At 38.6% G+C, this 18,500-nt stretch overlaps 1 protein-coding gene across 7 annotated transcripts in view; it reads left to right on the forward strand.

The window, feature by feature from the left end:
* Nucleotides 1-18,500, forward strand: part of AKAP13 (A-kinase anchoring protein 13) — a 521,925-nt gene that overhangs the window by 269,481 nt on the left and 233,944 nt on the right. For all 7 annotated transcript variants that reach the window (XM_053717637.1, XM_053717639.1, XM_053717640.1 and 4 more), the window contains one exon: nucleotides 6,227-6,300. In XM_053717637.1, the coding sequence (XP_053573612.1) occupies nucleotides 6,227-6,300 (74 nt within the window). The remainder of the gene's footprint in view (nucleotides 1-6,226; nucleotides 6,301-18,500) is intronic.

Here is an 18,500-nt window from a genome sequence, read left to right on the forward strand (position 1 = left end):
GTAGCCTAATACAGTGTGTGTGTGTGTATATGTATATATATATATATATATATATATATATATATATATACACACACACACACACACACAGTACTGTGCTGTCATGCCTCCTACAAACTATACATGGCATATAGACATTCTTTTACAAACAATCATAATGATTGTCTGTGAATGAATGTCAATATGTCATGGTTGTAAATGATGCCTGATGAGCCTGTCACATACCTACCAATATTTCAAAATTTGAAAGAGGGACACCCCCGCACTGTTGTCAGTCGGCCGCGGCACACCTGAGGATCTCTCACGGCACACTAGTTGAAAAACACTGGTGTAGAGCACAATTGTACTACTGCTATTGGATGTTTTCGTTTTCTGACATCCATATACCAATGTCCCTTTGGATAACTAAACGTTGAGCAAAGCTGAGCATTGCCGCTTCGCTAGTTTAGTCTGTATACTTTTTCATTGTTGAACTTCAGTTATAAGTCTGATCCTGGTCTTATATAAAAGTAACATTTGACAGTATGTAGTATTTAACTGATATTGATAGTACATTATAAACAACCTGCATTATTTGTTTGCCTCTAATGCCTAGTGTTGTATAATTATCACAAAGTATAATTGTTATTTTTATTCAACTACCTCTGAAAATATTTCAGAATACAGCAAGTTGCGTTACCAACCCTGCAATTATTCTAAAATGCTTCAATAATGCCATGATCGTCACCTTGATCTTGTGCAGTAATCCGGTCCTTTTGATGCTGTCATCCTTAGCGGGTGTCTATATATCATGCAGTTAGGAAAAATCCTATATATGAATTTCCTTGTAGAGAAAATGAACAAAAAACAGAAAACAAACTCTGTACACATCACAGACATAATTCCAGATTTGTTGTGTTGATGTATGCCATGCTATTTTCATGCCTCCTGGTATTTATTGATCTTCTGCCAACATTCTGTTGGCAAATACTAGTTAGAACAAAGCGTTGCACTAATCGAACAGGAGGTTACAAGACTTGTCTGATGAAAAAACCCTTTTAAATCCAGAATGGTTACGTCTCTACAAGTCTGGGTGAGGTGCTTTCTTTGGAAAGGTTACACTATTTCAGGTTCTTGGCTTCTGCCAAGGATGCTCGGAGCTAGAATTGGCAAACACAAGTGTCTACAAATTTTGCAGTCTATCAAAGCATAGGAGAACAACTACAATGATGCAAGCAGACTCTTCAATTGAAAAGTAAATAATTGCTGCCTAGTTACTTTTTCAATAGTGGTGATTTGCATAAGAATACAGGCAATTATTTACTGATTTTGCTTGATGGGTTTTAATAGGTTAAACTAGCGCTAAATGAAGCACAAATAATCAGTGCTGACATTTGATCAATAAACATAATATTAAGACATTTTTATCTAGAGGAATCAAATTATTTTTCAGCCTCTTATAGTAACAATATATTTTAACGTATGGATTAAAAGTTATGTTTTTTAAAAAAAAATAATTTTTATTGAGAATTTAAACAGTTTACTAAAACAGAAGAAATATAGATTAGAATATAGGGGAGAATGTAAGCACATTGCATTATGTCTATAGTACATAACCAAATGAAAGGTCAACAGTGACAACAATAAACACAGGCTATATGCCCGAAGACTTCAAAGGAGGTGCAAGCAGTGCCTCTTCCAATGCCAGCTCCATGTATACTATCATGAGGAACAAAAGTGAAATGTCCCTTGACAAGTTCAAATATACCAATACATAAGGCCCATATGCTGTATGTCAGGTTGCAGGGTAATATATCTCCCATGCAGCCAAGTTAATTAGTTGATTCTGCATAAATTATGCCAATGATGCAAAAGAATAAGTATCCTGAAGAAGAAGGAAAAGCTGGGATGAAAGTAGGAGAAAAGGATTCTAATAGCATAGGTCACAGAGGAGAGAAAGGGGAGGGTGTGAGTGAAGATCTAGTGGTAATGAAGAAAGAGAGATACAAGATAAAAGAAGGGGACTTTAGATGAATGAGGGACAGAGGGGTATCCAAAAAGGCCTCCTCTCTCAATCCCCGCCCTAAGGGGGCACTGTACTTGGCTAAACTCCCCCAGGGGATGCCCCCCTAAGCCGTCCATGTTGCCTCAAAGGTCTGCCTTGCTGATTTTCAGTAGAATTTAATGTTGATGCAAGTGTTTAGTGTACTGAGTATTCCTCTAGAGTCAGGGTTTCATAATTGTGGTCTAAATACATTTGGGCTGTCAGGACTGTTAAAACTCATGTTTTATCTTCACTGAGTTTGTGTGTGTGTGTGTGTGTGTATATATATATATATATATATATATATATATATATATATATATATATATATATATATATATATATATATATATATAATAAAAATTATAAATATATATATATATAAATATAATAATTATAAATATATATATATATATATATATTATCTCACAAAAGTGAATACACCCCTCACATTTTTGTAAATATTTTATTATCTCTTTTCATGTGACAACACTAAAGAAATGACACTTTAAAGTAGTGAGTGTACAGCCTGTATAACAGTGTAAATTTGCTGTCCCCTCAAAATAAATCAACACACAGCCATAAATGTCTAAACCATTGGCAACAAAAGTGAGTACACCCCTAAGTGGAAATGTCCAAAGTGTCAATATTTTGTGCGGCCACCATTATTTTCCAGCATTGCCTTATCCCTTTTGAGCTTCACAGGTTGCCACTGGAGTCTTCTTCCGCTCTTCCATGAAGACAATCACTGAGCTGGTGGATGTTAGAGACCTTGCACTCCCCCACATTCCATTTGAGGATGCCCCACAGATGCTAAATAGGGTTTAGGTCTGGAGACATGCTTGGCCAGTCCATCACCTTTGCCCTCAGCTTTTTCTGGCAAGGCAGTGGTCGTCTTGGAGGTGTGTTTGGAGTCATTATCATGTTGGAATACTGCCTTGCGGCCCAGTCTCCAAAGGGAGGGGATCATGCTCTGCTTCAGTATGTCACAGTACATGTTGCCATTCATGGTTCCCTCAATAAACTGTAGCTCCCCATTGCGGGCAGCACTCATGCAGGCCCAGACCATGACACACCATCATGCTTGACTGTAGGCAAGTCACACTTGTCTTTTTACACCTCACCTGGTTCCCGGCACTCATGCTTGACACCATCTGAACCAAATAAGTTTATGTTGGTCTCATCGGACCACAGGACATGGTTCCAGTAATCCATGTCCTTAGTCTGCTTGTCTTCTGCATACTGTTTGCGGGCTTTCTTGTGCATTGTGCAGACCAATTTGATGCAGTGTGCAGGGTATGGTCTGAGCACTGACAGACTGACCCCTTCAACCTCTGCAGCAATGCTGGCAGCACTCATAAGTCTAACTCCCAAAGACAACCTCTGGATATGACGCTGAGAATGTGCACTCAACTTCTTTGGTCGACGATGGCGAAGCCTGTTCTGAGTGGAACCTGTCCTGTGAAACCGCTGTATGGTCTTGCCCACTGTGCTGCAGCTCAGTTTCAGTGTCTTGGCAATCTTCTTATAGCCTAGACCATTTTTATGTAGAGCAACAATTCTTTTTTTCAGATCCTCAGAGAGTTCTTTGCCATGAGGTGCCATGTTGAACTTCCAATGACCAGTATGAGAGAGTGTGAGACCGATAACACCAAATTTAACACACCTGCTCCCCATTCACATCTGAGACCTTATAACACTAACGAGTCACATGACACTGGGTAAGGAAAATTGCTAATTGGGCCCAATTTGGACATTTCCACTTAGGGGTGTACTCACTTTTATTGCCAATGGTTTAGACATTAATGGCTGTGTGTTGATTTATTTTGAGGGGACAGCAAATTTACACAGTTATACAGGCTGTACACTCACTACTTTACATTGAAGCAAAGTGTAATTTCTTCAGTGTTGTCACATGAAAAGATGTAATAAAATATTTGCAAAAATGTGAGGGGTGTATTTATGTGTGTATGTATGTGTGTGTCCATGAGTCCATGAGCTAGTGACGTATGGGATATACATTCCTACCAGGAGGGGCAAAATTTCCCAAACCTTGATATGCGCTCCGCAGCAGGTTGGAGCCCGGTTTTCCTCTCAGCGTGCAGTGAATGTCAGAGGGATGTGAAGAGAGTATTGCCTATTTGAATTCAATGATCTCCTTCTACGGGGTCTATTTCATAGGTTCTCTGTTATCGGTCGTAGAGATTCATCTCTTACCTCCCTTTTCAGATCGACGATATACTCTTATATATACCATTACCTCTACTGATTCTCGTTTCAGTACTGGTTTGGCTTTCTACTACATGTAGATGAGTGTCCTGGGGTAAGTTTTGTTTCTTTTGGCCATCTCTTCTGCTAGAAAAGTTTCTGAATTATCTGCTCTTTCTTGTGAGTCTCCTTTTCTGATTTTTCATCAGGATAAGGCGGTGTTGCGAACTTCTTTTAAATTTTTACCTAAGGTTGTGAATTCTAACAACATTAGTAGAGAAATTGTGGTTCCTTCATTGTGTCCTAATCCTAAGAATTCTAAGGAAAAGTCGTTGCATTCTTTGGATGTAGTTAGAGCTTTGAAATATTATGTTGAAGCTACTAAGGATTTCCGAAAGACTTCTAGTCTATTTGTTATCTTTTCCGGTTCTAGGAAAGGTCAGAAGGCTTCTGCCATTTCTTTGGCATCTTGGTTAAAATCTTTGTTTCATCATGCCTATGTCGAGTCGGGTAAAACTCCGCCTCAAAGGATTACAGCTCATTCTACTAGGTCAGTTTCTACTTCCTGGGCGTATAGGAATGAAGCTTCAGTTGATCAGATTTGCAAAGCAGCCACTTGGTCTTCTTTGCATACTTTTACTAAATTCTACCATTTTTATGTGTTTTCTTCTTCTGAAGCAGTTTTTGGTAGAAAAGTACTTCAGACAGCTGTTTCAGTTTGATTCTTCTGCTTATAATTTCAGTTTTTTTCATTATAAGATTTAAACTTTATTTTGGGTGTGGATTTTTTTCAGCGGAATTGGCTGTCTTTATTTTATCCCTCCCTCTCTAGTGACTCTTGCGTGGAAGATCCACATCTTGGGTAGTCATTATCCCATACGTCACTAGCTCATGGACTCTTGCTAATTACATGAAAGAAAACATAATTTATGTAAGAACTTACCTGATAAATTCATTTCTTTCATATTAGCAAGAGTCCATGAGGCCCACCCTTTTTTGTGGTGGTTATGATTTTTTTGTATAAAGCACAATTATTCCAATTCCTTATTTTTTATGCTTTTGCACTTTTTTCTTATCACCCCACTTCTTGGCTATACGTTAAACTGATTTGTGGGTGTGGTGAGGGGTGTATTTATAGGCATTTTGAGGTTTGGGAAACTTTGCCCCTCCTGGTAGGAATGTATATCCCATACGTCACTAGCTCATGGACTCTTGCTAATATGAAAGAAATGAATTTATCAGGTAAGTTCTTACATAAATTATGTTTTATATATATATATATATATATATATATATATATATATATATATATATATATATATATATATATATATATATGTATGTGTGTGTGTGTGTATATATGTTTTATTTATATATATATATATATGTGTGTGTGTGTGTGTGTATATATGTTTTATTTATATATATATATATATATATATGTGTGTGTGTATATATGTTTTTATATATATATATGTGTGTGTGTAATTATATATATATATATATATATATATATATGTGTGTGTGTGTGTGTATACTGTATGTCTATGTGTGTATGTATATATATATATATATATATATATATATATATAGGCCATTGAAGGGAACTTTGTAGTGCTAGATACACAACACTTGCAAATAGGTAAAAAAAAAAAATCCCGGTAAGGACACTGCTGGTCAGCAAATAAACATTATGCATAGATGTGTTTGCTGCAGTCACCGATCTTACCCTCACCTTTACCAGAATGGGATGTCTGGCAGTGCAGCTTTTCTACAAATGTATCCCTTCTGGAGAGGGTTAAATGTGAAGTAAAATAATGCATTCTTTTTAAAATGCTCTGATATTGAAGCTTTTGTTTTTTTACACTAAGAGTGTCCCTTTAACGGACAACTTAATGTAAAGATTAACCAAGCACAACTGACACTAACTTAGCTTAGTTTTGAAACCAGTTAATTAAACGGGGCACATTTAAAAGATTTTTTCTTTATCAACAGAAAGTTTTGATGGAATAGCAGACGACGAGGTTGATTTTGTGAAACCATTACAGACCCAGACCGAAATACAAATTGTAAGTGAAGATTTGTTCCTAGTACAAAACAAAACCTGTTCATACAATGCTACTGAAATGATAAATTGTCTTACAATGTTTTCTTGTATTGTTTAGTATTTTATCGTAGTTGAAGTACATAGACATCTGACGCTTGCAAATACATAAATATTGCAGAAAATGCTTCTTTATAAATATGTAATTCTGCTGTGCATTTCAGGTTCTCTTTCATCACTTAATAAGATTCACATAGACAAACATACAATATTTATTATGACTGAACATGAATGTAGGATTTGTTATTTTGTTATCAAGTGTGCGGAAATAGTCACCATCAATTAAAATATAAAATAATTTGATGAAATAAAGGCTGCAAGAAATGTTTTATTAATCCCACGTATTCTTGTCATTTAAAAAAAATGAAGCTTTAAGGAATCAAATTTAATTCTAGATTTAGTTTTAATCTTACTGAATTTTTATATTTTTTATTGATACAAATCTTTAGAAACGTCTTATTTAACACACCACAGACTACAATTTTTAAATTAAAGTTACATTAACCTGTAACATTTTCTCACCTTTAGTATTTTCCGAATTATTCATTTTACCTGCTGGAGTGTATTAAATGGTTTAGAAATTGCTAATTCACCTTAATTTTTTATTTGAAATAGCTGTTTTTGTATGTTGAGACTACCAACTATTGTATACTAAAAATTTAAATATTGCAGTATTGACTATAGAAATCCTAGGTGAACGAGTTGTATAAACAGAAATCAACCTCCCATTGGTAGGGGATGCAAATGGTGTTCCTTTGGCTGCAGAATGTAATTAAAAGGACACTGAACCAAATTCATTCTTTCGTGATTCAGATAGAGCATGCCATTTTAAGCAACTTTCTAATTTACTCCTATTATCAATTTTTCTTCATTATCTTGGTATCTTTATTTGAAAAAGAAGGCATCTAAGCTAAGGAGCCAGCTCTGGACAGCACTTGTTTATTGGCGGGTGAATTTATCCACCAATCAGCAAGAATAACCCAGGTTGTTCACCAAAAATGAGCCGGCATCTAAACTTTCTTGCTTTTTAAATAAAGATAGCAAGAGAATGAAGAAAATTCGATAATAGGAGTAAATTAGAAAGTTGCTTAAAATTGCATGCTCTATCTGAATCATGAAAGGAAAAATTTGGGTTCAGTGTCCCTTTAAGCCTGATCAGCTGCTTGTCTGAGTACATTGTTTCTTTAAGGGTTTTTTGTTTTTTTTATGTACAGTGTGTTCGGAACTTGAAGTGCCTTTGGCTTCTGAGTGCTTTGGTGAATATGACTCATTCCATTTGAGAACATATAAAAAGGGCGGTTACTCAGATAAGAATATTATATCTTTATGTGATATACCCATGTTTTAATAGTGCAGATATTCCACATAATGTTTAGAATATACTAATGTTATTTTTGTTACCAAAAGGTAAATTAGCATTATCTTTTCTGGCTTGGATTTCTTGATAAGTCTTAGTGTGTCTGTAATATAGCTAATAGAACTACAGAACGCTCATTCTTTAAAATCATGACTAACTTGAGGGTGTGTTACCTTAAACATTGAAGTTCACTGGCAACAAACAGTGAGGCTCCATTCTGTCATAAGAAAAAAACACCCTCAACCTACAGTTTTTACAACAAATGTATAATTTTCTGAAAATGACCTCTTTGAGCTTGTGTCCATCAAAATAAATTCTATAACACTTAAGCCCCATTATAAACTTAGTTTTGTTTTTTTTAAATTATAAATATGTTTATGCTCCAAAAATATTTACTAGCCTACATCTTTCCTTTGGTGCTTTTCTGGGCATGGACTGTGGAAATTGTGCTTCACGAGTTTGAGCAAAGTTTCCTGTTGCTAAGTTTTGTAGGAAAACAAAATAACCAACTCTAAAATAGCAGTTACATATATATAAATAGAACAAAATACACACAATAGAATATTGAGAGTTTTGCTTATTCCAAAAATTATTCCAGTATCTCACATCTGTCATTATTGACTCTGTGTTCAAATACAGTAGGCAATTACAATTGAACGTAGTATTTTTTTTTAAGAATGTAAGTCACACCACAGTGGCTAAAGGAGAGATTCTAATATAATAACTAGAAGGTCTAATTTACATGCATGTGTACAATAATACAATGCTGTCACAAATGTATCTTTAAACTTTGAATATGCGCTACCAGATGCAGCCTATGTCCTGCTCAGGAGTATGCAACAGTGGACCTAGTTTACAAAGGGAGAGGTGAATGACAATACAGAAGGGAAGCAGGCTGGTATGATGGAAAAAACAGAGGCAAAACGTATGGAGTTTGTTGCTATCTTTTGTTCACAAGAGAATTGCCTGGTATAAAAGAGACTGCACCCTGAGTGTCACTGGCCTTGTGAACAAGCAAGGAAGTTATTCCAGCTCATTCTCAGTTGAGTGTGTCTCTCTTTAATTTTTTGGTGTATGATTGCTGGGATAGAATGGAAGTAACAGAGTATGAAAGGTACCGTAAACACCTTGTATTTACAACATTTCTATGCAGTCTTCCTATAGATTGACAAAGGCAACCTTTGTAATATAGGCTAACCCCTCTTTTGCTGCAATTGTATTTAAATGTTCAAACTCCAACACTTTCCTTATTTAGAGGCGCCAATACAGATTTGCAGCTCCAAAAAATAGGGTCTGCCACTGTCATTATGTTAACAAAATCTCAATTGTTTGGCTTCAGCAGAAATAATACGGCTGCAAAACAGACTGCATATAGATACAGATATGTGGCAAAGCTAGGCTTGTGAAGACTGACATGTTTTTGTTTCAGTTTTCAGGACTGGAAAATCCACAATTTTTAAACTTAAATTATAGCACATTCAGAATAGAACTGAGAATGTAAAAAAAAATGTCAACACTGATTGAATTTCTCACATTATTTGTATGTACGTCATTTGCTGGTAGGTTGCATTACTTCCGTCTTTCTTTCTGTTAATAATTTAACAACATAAATATGTAAGTATTTTTTCAGTCTTATTTTTTACATAGTCTACAAATTCTTTAAATCCTTTCTTATACAGTATATGTGTCTACTACCTCTAGTTTTATATTATAAAAGCAGACGTTTCTAGTTAATATTGGCTATGGTGATACAATTTAAATAGCTTATCCAATAAACTTGACTTTCGGCATGTTAGTAAATTTGTAACTATAGAAGTTTATTCATTAGAGATATGAGTAAGCCCTAACTACAATTGTATTATGCTCATGTGACTTCAGTAATGATCATTTCCTTCTTAATATGAGGAGAGTCCCCGGCTTTTTTTAGTAGTCTTGTCAGCCTCTCAGTGAGAGCATTGACGAATGTTAGGGTCTGGAGATGCAGGGAGAGTCTTTCTGTGAAACCATCCAGACTCGTATTAACAGCTCCTAAGCAATCAGTGTTGACGAGTTTCACTGCCTGCTTCTATCACTCAAGTCCTTGTCAGGTGCGATGCTACAAGACTGTCAAACTTGAGAGGCTGTGTGTCTGTTCCACTGTGGCGATTCCGGTAAGATCGTTTCATTTTATACTCGTATGATAACGCAAGAAGGCAGGGTCACAGTGTGACTCCTTTTATCTCTATTGAATCAAAGGTTCCTATCTCCGGAAGGGGATTATTGAACAGGGGGGGATTTACACATAATTTGCTTTATTATGTTTTATGCTGCGACATGTGTGAGATAAGGCTCAGGCAGATGTTGGAACATTCAGGTTTTACTTTCGTTTTGGATAACTGCATGGCCTGTTAGGTTTGGCGTGCTTCTTCCAGGAGCAGGGGCAGTCCTGCATGGCACACCACATGACCGGGTGTGGTCTCATTGATTTCCTCTTTCCTGACCGTGCGGTTTACAGGAGATGAAGAGGTTTCTCTGTGTCCTTGGTCATAGTAGGTGGTGAGTGCTCCAGCCAGGGAGTATAAAGGTGCCATTTATCTTTTTCTATAGTCCATCTTAAAAGCGCAAGATATGGAGGACTCTGATACGTTAGAGGGTACTCCCTCTTTACTTAAATCTAATACCTGTTTTTATTGTGAGGAGGCTACGGTATACCCGCCTGCTCAAATGCCTTGATAAAGTACTTATATCTAAGAAACCTAAGATGTTTAGTACCACTGAGCCGCTCACCTCTGAGGGGTCTCCGTCCCATGAGGTGCGTTCCCTGCATTCATCTCCTGTTACACATGCAGCTTCCCATTGCACTGCTAATCCTCCTTCGGGAGGGGCCCTCTTAATGCCAGACTTTTCTGAACAGCTACAAACGGCAGTGTCTGCGGCTCTCAGTGCTTTACCTCACCCTGCTAAGCGCAAGCAAAAGGTCAAATATTGCTATCCTTCCCAGGGTTCATCTACCAACTTTATCTGATACTAGATTATCCGCTGATGAGGACGCCTCTGATACTTCAGAGTATGCTCTTTCTGGGTCGGAATCTGCTGCCTCTAAACCTCCGGCTGCGGAGGAACCAGACTTTAGATTTAGGATCGAGCACTTACGCTTTCTGTTAAAGGAAGTGTTTTCTACTTTAGAGGTTCCATAACCTAAATTACCCGAGGAACCTTCTATTCCTAAATATGATGAGGTTTATGAGGACAGGGTGGTGCCACAGACTTTCCAGGTTCCCGTAAAGATGGCAAATATTATTAAGAATGAATGGGAGAGACTTGGATCTTCTTTTTCCCCTTCTTCCTTTAAGAAATTGTTCTCGGTTCCAGACTCTCAATTAGAGTTGTGGGGTTCCATCCCTAAGGTGGATGGAGCTGTCTCAACGCTTGCTAAGCGCACTACTATCCCGCTTGAGGATAGTTTGTCGTTTAAGGAGCCCATGGATAAGAATCTAGAGACTGTTAAGAAAGATGTTTCATCACACAGGGTATTTGTTTCAACCTGCAGCTGCGGTTGCTGCGGTGGCTGGAGCTGCTACCTTTTGGTGTGACTCTCTATCAGAGATGATCGAGGTGGAAACTCGCCTTGACGAGATCTAGGAAAGAATTAAGGCCTTGAGGGTAGCTAATTCTTTTATCTGTGATGCAAATCTGATGCCAAGACATCAGGTTTTTTTGTTCTAGCCCGTAGGGCACTCTGGCTGAAGTCTTGATCTGTGGACATCCAAATCCAGATTACTTTCCCTTCCATTTAAGGGGAAGATTATTTTCGGTCCAGGCCTGGACTCAATCATATCCATGGTCACTGAGGGCAAAGGCGCCTTTCTACCACAGGATAAGAAGAATAAACCTAATTTTCGTCGCTTTTGTTCAGATAAATCCCCAAGCCAGCAGCCCTCCGCGAAGCCTGAACAGTCCAAGGGAACTTGGAAACCGTCTCAAACTTGGAATAAATCCAAGCAGAACAAGAAGCCGAAACACAATCGACATGAAGGGGCGGCCTCCGATCCGTCGCTGGATTGTGTTGGGGGCAGGCTATCTCTCTTTGTGGAGGCTTGGCTTGTCGACGTGCAAGACCCTTGGGTTCTGGAGGTCATCGCTCAGGTTTACAAGATAGGTTTCAAATCTCATCCACCCAGGGGCAGATTCCTCTTATCAAACCTGTCTTCAAGACCAGAAAAACAAGAAGCTTTTCTAGGGTGCGTGAGGGATCTCTTCTCCCCGTGAGTAAATGTGCCGGTACCTCTAGCAGATAGAGGTCTGGGGTACTACTGAAACCTTTTTGTGGTCCCAAAGAAGGAGGGTACATCTTGCCTGATTCTGGACCTAAAGTGATTAAACAAGTTCCTGTCGGTCCCATCGTTCAAGATGGAGACGATAAGGTCCATTCTACCCTTAGTTCAAGAGGGACAGTTCATGACTACGATAGACTTGAAGGATGCTTACCTTCTTGTGCCAATACACAAGGATAACTTCAAGTTCTTAAGATTCGTGTTTCTGGACCAGCACTTCCAGTTTGTTGCTCTTCCATTTGGTCTAGCTACTGCCCCAAGAGTCTTTACGAAGGTTCTGGGGGCTCTGCTCACGGTGGCGAGATCTAGAGGTATTGCTGTAGCGCCAAACTTGGACGACATCCTGGTTTAGGCTCCGTCCTGTCGGCGAGAGAATCGCTTTCTTGGTGGCTTTGTCCAGATCACCTGTCCCAAGGGACATCTTTCTTGAGACCATCCCGGGAGATTGTGACGACGGATGCAAGTCTATCAGGATGGGGAGCTGTTTGGGGTCCCAGGAAGGCACAGGGCCTGTGGACTTGAGAGGAATCTCTTCTCCCGATCATCATTTTGGAGCGATCTTCAATGCACTGCAGGCTTGGCCTCTTCTGGGTTCGTCCCAGTTTATCAGATTCCAATCAGACAACATAACCTTGGTGGCTTAAATCAACCATTAGGGGGGGGGGGGGGATGAGGAGCTTGCTAGTAATGAGGAAAGTATCTCGGATTCTGGAATGGGCAGAGGCCCACAACTGCTCGCTGTCAGCAATCCACATTCCGGGTGTGGACAACTGGGAAGCGGATTTTCTCAGCACACAATCGTTTCATCCGGGGGAATGGTCTCTCCATCCCGAGGTGTTTGCAGAGATTTGCAACAGAAGGGGGACACCGTAGATGGATCTCATGGCATCCCCACTCAATCCCAAGCTACCTAGATACAGGTCGTTGTCCAGGGATCCTCAGGCAGAGCTGATGGATGCATTAGTATTGCCTTGGGGGAAGCCTAGTTTACACTTTTCCACCGTTACCACTTATCCCTTGTGTAGTAGCCCGCATCTATCAGGAGCAAGCTTTGGCTATTCTAATTGCTGCATCGTGGCCGCGAAGGATGTGGTTCGCGGACCTGGTGGGGATGTCTTTATCTCCTCCTTGGAGGTTACCTTGTCGCAGAGATCTGCTGGAACAGAGTCCTATTGTTCATCAGAATCTAGATTCTCTGAAGCTGACTGCGTGGAGATTGAACGCTTAGTAATAGCCAAGAGAGGTTTTTCTGAGAGAGTGATTGATACTCTCATTCAAGCTAGAAAGCCGGTCACCCGTCGCATCTATCATATGGTGTGGAGAACCTACTTAGTCTGGTGGGAAGAGCGTGGATTCCCCTGGCATAAGGTCAAGGTGTCCAGGATTCTTTCCTTTCTCCAGGATGGTTTGGAGAAGGGACTTGCCACTAGTTCCTTAAAGGGACAGATTTCGGCTCTATCTGTATTATTGCACAAGAGGCTCGCTGAGCTACCTGATGTACAGTATTTTGTTCAGGCTCTGTCTAGAATCAGGCCTGTGTTTAGACCTACCACTCCTCCTTGGAGCTTAAATCAAGTTCTTAAAGTTTTGCAGAGGCTTACGTTTGAGCCTATACATTTGGTTGACATTAAATTACTGTCTTGGAAGGTTCTTTTTCTACTGGTTATTGCTTGGGCACGCAGAGTCTCTGAGATGGCACCCTTGCAATGTGAGCCTCCTTACCTAGTTTTTCATGCTGATAAGGCTGTTCTTCGTACTGGGTTGGGTTTTCTCCCTAAGGTTGTGTCTGATCGCAACATCAATCAGGAGATTGTGGTTCCTTCCTTGTGTCCTAATCCTTCTTCGAAGGAACAATTACTTCATAATTTGGATGTGGTCCGTGCTTTGAAATTCCATCTTCAGGCTGCAAAGGATTTTAGACAGACTTCATCCTTGTTTGTTGTCTATTCTGGGAAGTATAGAGGGCAGAAGGCTTCTTCCACTTCCTTATCTTTTTGGTTGAGGAGCATTATTCGCTTAGCATATGAAACAGCGGGACATAAGCCTCCTCAGAGGATTACGGCTCATTCAACTAGAGCTGTGGCTTAATCTTGGGCCTTCAAGAATGAGGCCTCTATGGAGCAGATTTGTAGGGAGGCTACCTGGTCCTCCTTGCATACCTTTTCAAAATTGTACAAATCTGACGTTTTTGCTTTGGGTGAAACAGCTTTTGGGAGAAAGGTTTTGCAAGCTGTGGTGCCCTCAGAATAGAGATCGCCTCTTTTGTTACCCTCCCGTTTTCATTCAGTGTCCTCTAGAGCTTGGGAATATGTTTCCCACAAGTAATGAATGAAGCCGGGGACTCTCCTCATATTATGAAGGAAAACATAAATTATTCTTACCAGATAATTTCCTTTCCTTCTGTATGAGGAGAGTCCACGGCCCCCGCACGTTTTCTCCGTTGGGCGGACCTACATTTTTGTTATTCTTCTGGCACCTTTTATACCCTGATATTTCTCCTACTGTTCCTTGTACCCTCAGCAGAATGACTGGGGGATGAGGCGAGTGGGGGGAGGTATTTAAGCCTTTGGCTGGGGTGTCTTTGCCTCCTCCTTGTGGCCAGGTTCTGTATTTACCACAAGTAATGAATGAAGCCGTGGACTCTCCTCATACAGAAGGAAAGGAAATTATCTGGTAAGCACAATTTATGTCATTGCTCAGTTGTATCTATATGTGCTAAATAAAATGTTCCATTTTCTCGCTTTCAAACTTATCTAGTTTGGAGGGATTTTGTGTGTGGGAGGGGAAGGAAACTCTAAATATGTTTTTTTTGTATGATCCTTTTAACTGAATAAATTGCATCATACCCATTAGGTGTGCGTTTGTGATATATTGTGAGGTAATATTTATACTTTGTAGGCCACAGCCTCTGTACCTATATACCAAAGCCATTTTAGTATACCCCTTACCGTGTATAGTCACAAATATATTCTACCCTAGGTTTAATGTATAATAATTTTTATTACTAAGTGTTTTTTTCCATAGACTTTTCCTCTGACTTGCTTTAGAATAACGCATCAGTCAAATCTAAACATTATTTTGTTTTTTTAAACAAATTAACTTGTTTGCTGCATTTGTTTTTTGGAAGCCAAACTCCACCCACCACTTGCCTCATTTGGATGTGTGCTGGAGTCTGCAGCTGACAAGGCTAGCCATGGTCATTATGTTAGTTTAAAGTGCATTGTTTTGAAGTTCTTATCTGTTAAACCCAATTTGGGAAAAAATTGCAGCAGGGGACATTCTGCATCATGATTTTTCAGTTCTAAGAATTAGAAAAGCCATAATTTTCTGAGTTAAAGCACATGAAAAAGGGGCAAAATAAATTAAAAGTATATAGCAAAGCTATTTGCTTTCTATGCATAACTAAATCTTTTATATTAAAATTGTTGTGTGTTTACTGACCCTTTAAATACATTTCCTACATTTGTAGCATACTATCTATATTATCTTTCATTGACCCCTAATTTATTTTAGTAGAAGTAGAAATGCAAATACTGGTGGTAGGTAATTGGCTAAGTAGGGAATAGACAGTTAACCTTTCTTTTAATTTGTTAATAAGCCTAAGTAACCTGCATCGGCAATGACAATGTTAAAGTATGTGCTTATTCTGGACAGACATTAATTCATTGAATACATCAGCTGATAGAGCTTAATCTCTATTGCTAATGGATTCTCAAGCATTTTAGAACATGCCAATTATTTTTGGCATTTTGTTTCTCAAAATGGAATAGGTTTTGGAAAGTGGAAAAAGAATGAGAGATTTTAATAATTTCCTGTCTGGCTTGTCATTTCACAAGTTTAATAATGCATGTGTTCTAATATTAAATACTGCTTTTTCTTTGACCACTATATACCCAGCCTCTCACGGAGAAGCAACAAACTGTAAAAGTTGAGTCTTACACTGTTTTTGTATCTGTTCATAGCTCAATATAACAAACAAACTATATGCTTATACAATACCATCATTCATCACTATTTTCCATGGTCATCTATATTTTGGGGGTACTCACTGCTGGTACTGAGTACCCCACCTCTCCCATCTCATAACAGGTAATATTTGTAATCATCTCAAGAGAGGCTGCAAAATATATCAAGCATTGTCCCTTTGCTTTTCTCAAAGTTACTGAGCATATATGAATAATCAATGCGTACCGCCACCTTTTTTTAAAACAGTTTTGCTTACAAATAAAGCAATATTTATATCTTGCTATTGGGTAAAATATGTGCTTTGTTCTACACTGCCTAGAGTGGCCAAAAGCAAATTATGTAACCTAGGTTTTCAAACTGCTGCACAATGTCTAAACCAGCTATTTGAATTGCAAACCAAAATTTACTTAAAGGACCACTCAATGCAGTAGAATTGCATAATTAACAAGTGCATAATAAAAAGACAGTGATTTAAAACTTACTCTGAATTTCAAATAAGCAGTAGATTTTTTTCTGACAAATTTATTTTTTCTCCCACTTTCCGGCCCCCTGTATCATGTGAAAGACATCAGCCAATCACAGACTAGTATATGTATACCATGTGAGCTTGTGCACATGCTCAGTAGGATCTTGTTCCCCAGAAAGTGTGAATATAAAAAGACTGCAAAATTTGATAATGAAAGTAAATTGGAAAGTGTCTTAAAACTCCATGCTCTATCTGAATCATAAAATTTTAATTTGACTTGATGCACATTGTTTTATATGCACAAATTTTTAAATGTGTGAGAAAAAAAATCTACTGCTCATTTAAAGGGACATAAAACCCCAAATATTTATTTCTTGATTCAGATTCCAGTTTACTTCTATTATAGATTTTGCTTAAAGGGACATGAAACTCACATTTTCTTCTGCAAGATGTACCGAGTTCACGGTTTCATCCTTGTGGGATATTATCCTTCCTAACAGGAAGTGGCAAAGAGAGCACCACAGCAGAGCTGTCTATATAGCTCCCCCCTTAACTCCACCCCCCCCCCAGTCATTCTCTTTGCCGGGTCTAAGCTGGAAGGGTAAAGTGAAAGAGGTGATAAACTGTATTTTTCTTCAAGCAAGAGTTTGTTATTTCTCTTGTTAAGTATATCCAGTCCACGGATCATCCATTACTTATGGGATATTCCCCTTCCCAACAGGAAGTTGCAAGAGGATCACCCACAGCAGAGCTGCTATATATCTCCTCCCCTAACTGTCATATCTAGTCATTCTCTTGCAAGCCTCAACCAAGATGGAGGTCGTAAGAGGAGTGTGGTGTTTTATACTTAGTTTATTCTTCAATCAAAAGTTTGTTATTTTTAAATGGTGCCGGAGTGTACTGTTTATCTCAGGCAGTATTTAGAAGAAGAATCTGCCTGCGTTTTCTATGATCTTAGCAGAAGTAACTAAGATCCATGGCTGTTCTCACATATTCTGAGGAGTGAGGTAACTTCAGAGAGGGAATGGCGTGCAGGTTTTCCTGCAATAAGGTATGTGCAGTTAATATATTTCTAGGGATGGAATTTGCTAGAAAATGCTGCTGATACCAAACTAATGTAAGTAAAGCCTTAAATGCAGTGACAGCGACTGGTATCAGGCTTATTAATAGAGATGCATACTCTTATAAAAATGTAATATAAAACGTTTGCTGGCATGTTTAATCGTTGTTATATGTATTTGGTGATAAAACTTATTGGGGCCTAGTTTTTATCCACATGGCTGGCTTGAATTTGGCCTAGAAACAGTTTCCTTAGGCTTTCCACTGTTGTAATATGAGTGGGAGGGGCCTATTTTGCCGTTTTTTTGCACAGCAAAAATTACAGACACAGACATCCAGCTTCTTCCTGCATGATCCAGGACATCTCTGGAGGGCTCAAAAGGCTTCAAAGTCGTTTTTGAGGGAGGTAAAAAGCCACAGTAGAGCTGTGGCAGTTGTGACTGTTTAAAAAAAAAAAAAACGTTTTTGTCTTTTATTATTTTTTGGGTATTAAGGGGTTAATCATCCATTTGCAAGTGGGTGCAATCCTCTGCTAACTTGTTACATACACTGTAAAAATTTTGTTAGTGTAACTGCCTTTTTTCACTGTTATTTCAAATTTTGACAAAATTTGTGTTTCTTAAAGGTGCAGTAACGTTTTTTATATTGCTTGTAAACTTGTTTAAAGTGTTTTCCAAGCTTGCTAGTCTCATTGCTAGTCTGTTTAAACATGTCTGACACAGAGGAAACTACTTGTTCATTATGTTTGAAAGCCATGGTGGAGCCCCATAGGAGAATGTGTACTAAATGTATTGATTTCACCTTAAATAGTAAAGATCAGTCTTTAACTATAAAAGAAATATCACCAGAAGATTCTGACGAGGGGGAAGTTATGCCGACTAACTCTCCCCACGTGTCAGACCCTTCGCCTCCCGCTCAGGGGATGCACGCTAATATGGCGCCAATTACATCAGGGACGCTCATAGCAATTACCCTGTCAGAGGTATTATCTAGATTGCCTGAAT

The sequence above is a fragment of the Bombina bombina genome, chromosome 6 (assembly GCF_027579735.1).
Source record: "Bombina bombina isolate aBomBom1 chromosome 6, aBomBom1.pri, whole genome shotgun sequence".
Taxonomy (NCBI): domain Eukaryota; kingdom Metazoa; phylum Chordata; class Amphibia; order Anura; family Bombinatoridae; genus Bombina; species Bombina bombina.